Raw genomic sequence first — 9,013 nt, 5'->3', positions numbered from 1 at the left:
TTTCATTCAACATAATTTCCTTGAGATCTATCCAAATTGTGTATATTAATAATTTCTTAAAATTGTGTTTCAAACTATGGATGAACCATAGTTTGTTTAAACATTTACTTGATGGACATTTGGGTTATTTTTAGTTTTGGTAATTACAAATAAGGTTGCTATAAATATTTATGTATAGGTTTTTGTGTGAACAGATTATATCTTTTTTTATGTATGTATGTATTTATTTTTAATTTTATTTTAATCATTGTTCAAGTACAGTTTTCTCCCTTTTATTCCCATTCCAGCCCACCCACCCAACCTTCCCCATTTCCCTTCCATTACACCCCTCCCCCTAGTTTTTGTCCATGTGTCCTTTAAATTTGTTCCTGTAAACCCTTCCCATTCTCCCCTGAAATTCCCTCTTCTCTCCCCTCTGGTCACTGTCAGTCTGTCCCCTATTTCAGTGTCTTTGGTTATATTTTGCTTGTTTCTTTGTTTTGTTGTTTAGGTTCCTGTTAAAGGTGAGAACAGATCATATCTTAATACTCTGGGATAAACAACTGGGAGCGAATTGCTCAGTCATACGTTAAATGCATGTTTAGTTTCACAGGAAACTGCCAAGCTTTTCCAGAGCGGCTCTCCCATTTTGCATTACCATGAGCAACGTATGAGTGGGTCCAGTTTCTCCACCTCCTTGACAGCATTTGGTATTGTCACTATTTTTTACTTTTAGCCATTATGATTTCTCACTGTGGTTTTAATTTGCGTTTCCTTAATGGCCAGTGATGATGTTAAACATCTTTTAATGTGCCTATCTATTCACCACCTGTATAACCTCTTCAGTGAAATGTTTATTCTTACTATTTGCTCATTTTATAATTTGATTTTTTATACTGTTGAGTTGTGAGAATTCTTTATGTATTTTAGATCCAAGGACTATGTTGGACATGTAGTTTGTTCATATTTTCTCCCACCCTGTAGCTTGGTTTTTCATCCTCTTTTCAGAGCCTTTCGAAGAACAAAAGTTTTAAATTTCAATAAGACCCAATTTAAGGACTTTTTTCTCTTATGGGTTGTCCGTTTGGTGGTAAGTCTAAAAAGTCTGCCTAGCCCTTGGTCTTCAGATTTTTTACCATGTTTTTTTCTAAACTCTTTAGAGTTTTACATTTGACATCTAAATATGATCCATTTTGAGTGAATTTTTGCTTAAGGTAGGAGGTTTAGGTAGAGTTTTTTTTCTCTATAGATGTCCAGTTGCTCAGCACCATTTGTTGAAACCGCTCCTCATTCCACTTTGCACCTTACCCGCCCCACCCCTATCCATTCCTTCTATGGCAGTCAGAATTTTAAAAAAATGTGTACGGATGATGTCATGTCCTGACCAAAATGCTCCCATGGCTTCTCAGCATAGCATAATCTGGCACTTCTCCAACTGCATTTTCGGCCACTGGACGCCCACTATTATACTCTGCTCTCAGATAATCACCGGACTTGCTCTCTCATTTCATGAGTCGTCTCCTCAGAGAGAGATTTCCTCAACCGACTTTTAAAATAGTTTACTCCAGCCCTGACTGGTGTGGCTCAGGGGGTTGGGCGTCGCCCGCAGACAGGAAGGTTGCCAGCTGGATTCCCGGTCCCGGCGCAAGCCCGGGTTGCGGGCCAGGTCTCCGGTTGGGGAGTGCGCGTGCCCAGGGGGCGCGGTGGGGCCGGCAGCGGATCCAGAGTTTCCCTTGCACATCGATATTTCCCTCCCTCGTTTTCTCCCTCCCTTCCCCTCTCCCTAAAAATAATCTGAAAAAAAAAGTTTACTCCTTCGATCTTCCCTGCCTCCCCTCCCCCTCCGACTTTTTAACGGCACTTACATAATGCGATATACATCTGTTTATTGTTTGCTGCATTCCCAACCCCACCAGAAGTACCAAGAGAGTTTACTGCTATACCACCAGGTCCTAGAACAGTGGCAGGCACATAGTAGGTACTCATTAAAGAATTTATTGTTTGACAGACTGGAAAGAACGAGGAAATGTAAAGCCAGAGGACACGTTTACCTCTGAGTCAGGAGCGCGTTCGTACTTCAGGCAAAGTACGAGCGCCACCTCCCGGCAAGCCAATTTGCTCCAGGAGGGAGGAAGTGAATCGTAGAATCTTAAAAAAAAAAAAAAAAAAAAGGCTGCAGCCTGCCGGAAAAGCAGCACCGGAAGTTAAAAATCTAAAAGTGCTCCCTAAAATGATGCCCGACTCATAAGAGGAAGCGTGAGCGAGTGGTGCTCTGCAAAAAGGGCTTTAGGGTAACCGATCTGAGCAGAAGGGTTCCGCCCGTGCGGGTGCTGGGAACCACGTGGGGCCGGGGCGGGTTTCCGGTGCCGGCGACAGGAGGAGGAGTGGAAGTTCCAGCAGCTGGAGGGGTGAGAAGGGTTCAGGGTCCTGAGAGGAAAGGGACAGCAGTGGGGTCGGGGGCGCGGGGAGGTGAAGGAGTCGTGTGAGTTCCGCTCTCAGAGGTGGCGAGAGGGTTTGAATGGGAGGGAAGGGTGGGAGAGCGTCTGTCAGCAGGTGCATACCTGTCAGCACACGTCCACGTGGACTCGCCTTTGTCCGAGGCTCGTGGCTGCCTTTCCCTTAACGCCGCGACTGCAGGGGTTGTGCCGTACTTGTTTTTGTCGAGTGCAGTCCTGAGCACGGAGTTGGCGCTCAGTATATCATTGCAGAACGAATGACAAGTGTATGTCAGGGTGGGCGTGGAGGGACATTTATAGCGTCTATTTCTGGCTTTTAAGCCACATTTTCTCTTGGCAAATCCATGCTTGTCTCGAACCTCCATCGGGGGCTCTTCTCCGGTCTTTGGACTTTGTCTCTTTCTTGGAAGGACAGGGCGATTATCACTTAGAACTTTTTTTTTTTTGCATTTGTTTAGTGCTAGCCCCTGTAGCTAGGTGTCTGCCAAGGGACAGACAACAGATCACTGGGGAAGACAGACACACAAACATAAAATTCAAATGCCTTGTTAAGGTGCTAAAATAGGTTAACTAAAGTATGGGGAGATAGAGCCAGGAGATGCTGCTGCTATCCACTTGAGAAATTGCTTTTCGAGGTGAGAGGCCTCCTTTCTTGTCCTGTGGAGGCAGAGCAGGTCTTGAGCACGGCTTTCTCTGTAAAAGGAATGATCTGGAATAGATGCTTTCTAGGCTTCCTTCCAGCGTGGTGTCCTGTATCAGATATTACTAATGGCTGCAGTTCCCCCACGAGCCAGCGTTTATTGGTTAGTCAGAGCATTCATTACATCTTATCACGTAGCATAATATGCATAGGGTTGGGAAATCTGGGTTTTGGCCTGCATTCTCGTGCCATAGATCTGTTTCCTCATTTGTGAAATGACGGAGATTGTAATGAAATAATCTCTGAAACTCTTTCCAGTTCTAATACCATGATGTGTATGTAGTAGGTGAAACCATGTTTCACACTGCCTGGGATCAGAGGTCCCTTTCACATCAGTGTAGTTTTTCTCTTTGGGGTGAGTAAGATATATATGTATATATATGTGTGTGTATATGTGTGTGTGTGTGTGTGTGTATTTACATCCCCTGTTTTAGTTCTGCCACAGTGTTGGGTACACAGTAGATATTTAATATAAGTGTATTAAATAGAATATGCTCTGGCTGGAGTGGTTCAGTGGGTTGTGCACCGACCTGTGAACCAAAAGGTCTCTGGTTTGATTCCTGGTCAGGCCACATGCCTGGGTTACTGGCCAGGTCCCTGTATGGGGGTGTGTGAGGGGCAACTGATCAATGTTTCCCTTGCACATTGGTGTTTTCCCTCTCTTTCTCCCTCCCTTCCCCTCTCTTAAAAAAGAAATAAAATCTTAAAAATAAATAAAATAAGATAGAAATTATAGCTTCTGCCTTTGCACTCTTCTCCATTCTGGAGTATTAGTTTATCCATGAGAGGACTGAGGAGGAATTGGGTTTTTACTAGAGACTTGGAGTTGACATGAAAAATTAAATCAGATTTATGGGGTAATCCGCTTGGGAAGGATAATGATGTAGGCAGGATATTTACTGCTGTTTCGCTGATCAGTGCCGTCCCACCTGTCTTTCCCCAGGACCATGGCCAACAGTGAGCGCACCTTCATTGCCATCAAGCCTGATGGGGTCCAGCGCCAGCTTGTGGGGGAGATCATCAAGCGTTTTGAGCAGAAGGGGTTCCGCCTTGTTGCAATGAAATTCATACAGGTAAGTGGACTTTACTCTTCCTATTCCTATTCTTTTGTAGGACAAGGGATTGTTGTAGGTTAACTCTTCAGTGACCTAGATCATAGCTGAGTCTTGAAACAAACCAAGATCTTTGGGACTTTAGAAATAGCCTCCCCTTTCCCTTAGCAATGCAGAGTTGCATATTTCCTGCAGGACTGTGATTTCTTTCCTCCTCCTTCTTTTTTTTTTTAAAGATTTATTTGTGTATTTATTTTGAGAGAGAGGGGAAGGGAGGGAGAAAGAGAGGAGAAACATCAGTCTGTGGTTGCCTCTCACATACCCCCTACTGGGGACCTGGCCTGCAACCCAGGCATATGCCTTAATTGGGGATTGAACTGGCGACCCTTTGGTTCACAGGTTGGTGCTCATTCCACTGAGCCACACCAGTCAGGACAGGACTGTGATTTCTGACTCAAAGCTCTGCTCATGGTTGAGCTTTGCCCTTGAGCTTCATGAGCAGATAATTTTAGACATTTTTTCCTCCTCTGAAGGAAATCTTTCCATCATCATTTACCACCCACTTACTGTCTAGCATATATGAGGCACCATCGAGGTGTGTAGGGGAAAAGTTTGGTTTTGCCCCTTAGGAGGCCCATCGGAAACAGCAGGGAGCAGACACTTTTGCAAAACACCTGCAAAGCAATATTTCAAAAAATGCACAAGTTGATTGGCCAAGAACCCTTCTTCAAACGAATCTGGGAAAGGAAAATTCACATTCTCAAAGAAAATACTTTGGGGGATAGTCTTTTTTTCTATTGAAAGAGTCAACTTTGGACTCTTCTAGTGCATCTTAAATTTAGTTTGATTTACAGCTGATTTCCTATGTGATGTCTAGAAAAACTGGTGTCATTTTCAAGGGAGTAAACTGACGTTAATGTTGAGGGGAGAGCATGATGGAATGATTAGAGCCGGGTGCTGGACAAGCAGTGCTTTTCAGAAGGTTTGCATTTTGTGTTAGGTTTGAAGGCAAAATGAAATCAAGTGTAGTTGATCAGATACTTACCATGTGCTGGGCACGTGTGTTTTCTCATCTAGCCCTCATGGTAACCCTGAGAGGTGCTTATTCCTGTTCCTGTGGTTCTTAGTGACAGGAAGCTGAGACTTGGAGGTTAAGTCACATGCCTGAAAGCACACAGTCAGTGATGCAGCTGGGGTTTTAACTCGGGTGTCTGAGCCCCAGGCTTGGTGAAGAGTGGGAGGAGGGGTAGCTGCAGGGTTATTTGAACCTGATGTGGAGGAGGGAGTTGAGGGAAAACTTGAGGTCCTCCCCTGTCCCCCAGAAGCCTGCTCTGTTTTGCAGACTAGAGGAAAGAAAAGCCAATTACTAGAAGTAAGAGAGTGTTCTGGTAAGGGAAGGTCAAGGCAGTGTGTGTGAGGAGACGACCTTTAATCCTCGATTCGGATGGAAAGGGACGGTGAGGATGACCTGCTAACGTGGAATGAACACATGGCTGTGTGGGTTTACTTTGGCAGTGACCTTGTCAATGGGGGCAGGACCTGAGGATGTCCTGGACGTGCTTTTGCACAGCAGATCTCCACGTGTGTGTACGTTACTTCACACAGTGCAGTACCGTGAAACTGAAAAAAACTAGGGGAACTCGTTAGCCCCTTCACAAGTCCATCTGCAGTGGCAGAGAGAGAACACGGTTGAGTCGAGTTGGAATTGCTCAGCAGATGGTTTTTACTTCAGCTAAATTGACTTTTTCTCACATATCAGCCTTGTAATGTGAGAGTCTAACTCATTCTTCAGAATTATTTATTGCTAGATGTGAACTTTTGGGTGGTTTGCAAATGGCTGTGAGAATTGCGTGATCACGACCCCAGCCCTTCATCCCCTGAGTCAGCGTGAAGCGTCCCTGGCTCAGTTTGCTTCTCATCAAATGTTAAAACCACCTTCCTCACTCCCCTCTAACATTTTAGCTGAGACTTCCTCTGGGAATGGAAATGCATTGCATTGTTAGAGTTCCTGTCTAAAGCAAGATGACTGAATATGAATCTAATATTCTGTGTCTTTATCTGATCAGTCAGGGTCAATGGGGCAATATTGGTACAAAGCTGAAGCAGTTTTAGTCCTAGTAGTTTTTTCTTTCTCTTTTTTAAAGATTTTATTTATTTACTTTTAGAGGGAGGGGAGAGGAGGGAGAAAGAGAGCAAGAGAAACATCACTGTGGGAGAGATGCATCAACTGGTTGACTATTGCACACCCCCAACTGGGGACCCTGGCCCTCAACCCAGGCATGTGCCCTGACTGGGAATTGAACTGCCAACCTTTTGGCTCACAGGCTGGTGCTCAACCCATTGAGCCACACCAGCGGGGGCAGTCATGGTAGTCTTGAGAATGAATTGGGTTATAATGGAATTAGTAAGTTGGGAGCTCACATTTTAAACAGCAGGACGGGTGAGGGGGAAATAACCACTGGTTCCTGGTTTTGGGGGCCAATTCTCATTCTCTGTCTTGTGCAATAGGCTTCTGAAGACCTTCTCAAGGAACACTACATCGACCTGAAGGACCGCCCATTCTTTACTGGCCTGGTGAAATACATGCACTCAGGGCCAGTGGTTGCCATGGTGAGTGTGCATGTGTGGGGTGTTGATATGAATGACTCAGTTGAGGGTGAAGAGTGAGTGTTGTGATTCATGCTTCTGTTGCCAGGTTCTCACTGATGCAGGGGCAGCTGGGGCTGGGAGGGGTGGACAGTTAAGATATGAGTCAGCTCTCTGGTCTACTAAACAGTACATCACATTTGCTTGCTGAATTGAAGACTCATAGCTGGGAGCGATCAGGATGGGTCTGCCTGATTATAAGCCTCCGGAGGGCAGGACTCAACATAGTAATTCTCAAATATGTATTGGTTGTCATCATTTTGCCACACTCTTTTCTAGACACTGGGGATGCAGTCATGAATGAAACAAGGTAGGGACTTGTTTTCACAACTTTCCTCGCCTACACATCTCGAAAGGGAAGATGGGCAGATAATGGATTTGTTCAATGAATGAATGTTGTCGTAAGGGTCTTTTTACTTTTCTTTTTTGAATTAGTAGTCTTCAGGTTTTCTGCTGAGATTGGTTTTCTTTCTTGACCATACATCCCTTCTTTTGTCCTTGGAGGTCTGGGAGGGGCTGAATGTTGTGAAGACAGGCCGGGTGATGCTTGGAGAGACCAACCCAGTGGATTCCAAACCTGGGACCATCCGAGGGGACTTTTGTATCCAAGTTGGCAGGTGGGAATTAGTACTTTTACCCTTTTCCAAAATCTGAGATGCCATAAGAATTTGGGTTCCTACAGCTGGGGATGGCCATGATACCTTATGCAGATCAAATTTTAAGTCAGTTCATTGTTTTTCTCTCCCTTAAGTTGGTGTTTGGCTTTGTAGGCTGTCTGCCTTTGGTCGCCAACATCGCTGTAGTTGTGCCTCTTTGGGGAGGATAGAGCCTGGGGTAACACACCTTGCTGGCCAGAGTCCTTCCTGAAGCCCCTTCTGCTTGCCTCGGTGGTGCTAGGAAGGCAGGGTGCGGGAGGGCATTCTTCATCCTACGTTAGAGGTAGTCGTGGGTTTTCTCCTTTTATTTTCCTTTTCTAAACACAAATTTGCTATCTTTTTTTTTTTTTAATATTTATGTGTTTTTAGAGGGGGAGGGAAGGAGAAAGAAAGAGAAACATCAATGTGTGAGAGATCCACTGATCAGTTGCCTGTCACATGCCCCCAGCTGGGGACCTGGCCTGGAAGCCAGACATGTGCCCCGACAGGGAACCAGACCGGTGACTTGGTCTGCAGGCCAGCGTGCAATCCACCCCAGCCAGGGCGGTTTTTTTCCTTTTAATGTGAACTGAGGGCATGGGGTTTTTTTCTGCTGTGGTAGGCTGTGGGCTTTCTGGCAATGGGAGTGAGGGGTCCTCAGGGCAGTCCAGCCCTTGTGGTCTCAGTAACGTGCCCTCGTTCCCCACCCAGGAACATTATCCACGGCAGTGACTCTGTGGAGAGCGCGGAGAAGGAGATTGCCTTGTGGTTTCGGCCCGAGGAGCTGGTAGATTACAAGAGCTGCGCTCAGAACTGGATCTACGAGTGACGTGGAAGCGGCTGACAGTGCTTCTCTCACTCCGTTCCCTCTCCCTCCCACGGCAGGGGACCAGACCCTAGCCGACCTACTTATTTCTGAGAACTTCCTGATTATCTGGAGGGATGCTCTTGGAGCTGTGAGTGTTCCCTGTGCAGTGTTATAAGCTACCATTCGATTAAAATGTTTCACCCCAACTGGGATTCATCGAATTCCCTATTATGTGTTGCTGTATTGCTTTGTATTCTTTTTTCTTCCCATCTACTCTCTCTGGCTAACCTGAGCGAATAGGGAATATAAACACTAAATGAACTATTTACAGTGGCCTGAGAGATCACACATCTACACTCACAATCGCTGCCCGTCCCTGTTCCCCCTGCATCCCATGTGTTCTGTCACTGCGCCCGTCAATGGGCATCTACCAAGGTTCTGTTAGGTTGTGTGGGGGAGGAAGAAACTTTCCTCCGTCCTCAAGGTTCTTTCTGGCTGCTCTCATAATCAAATAGACATGAGACAGTTTAACAAGAGAAGACAACCAAGTATAAGTTCATGTGTGTTCAAACACTGCATGCACGACAGGGTCAGAGACCCCCCGTTTACAAGAGGTTCAAGGGCAGAAAGAAAAATGGATCTATATGACCTTCTGAGCTAGCGATAAGAGAAGGCACCTGGGGACTTAAGAAGGTCACTGCAGGGAGAACACGTGTTCAGGAATTAGTAGTTCACCC

The 9,013-nt window shown here is 45.6% G+C and overlaps 1 protein-coding gene across 1 annotated transcript; it reads left to right on the top strand.

The window, feature by feature from the left end:
• The first annotated feature begins 2,291 nt into the window (after positions 1-2,291).
• Positions 2,292-8,497, top strand: LOC123817094 (nucleoside diphosphate kinase A). The gene is made up of 5 exons (XM_045836560.1): positions 2,292-2,387; positions 4,079-4,208; positions 6,696-6,797; positions 7,338-7,450; positions 8,180-8,497. The coding sequence occupies exons 2-5, from the start codon at positions 4,083-4,085 to the stop codon at positions 8,295-8,297; spliced, it is 459 nt and encodes a 152-aa protein (XP_045692516.1). The 5' UTR covers positions 2,292-2,387; positions 4,079-4,082; the 3' UTR covers positions 8,298-8,497.
• Positions 8,498-9,013: the final 516 nt, after the last annotated feature.

Source organism: Phyllostomus hastatus, unplaced genomic scaffold, assembly GCF_019186645.2.
Source record: "Phyllostomus hastatus isolate PE091 unplaced genomic scaffold, TTU_PhHast_1.1 phas_contig_210, whole genome shotgun sequence".
Taxonomy (NCBI): domain Eukaryota; kingdom Metazoa; phylum Chordata; class Mammalia; order Chiroptera; family Phyllostomidae; genus Phyllostomus; species Phyllostomus hastatus.
This window is presented reverse-complemented; position numbering and strand designations above follow the sequence as displayed.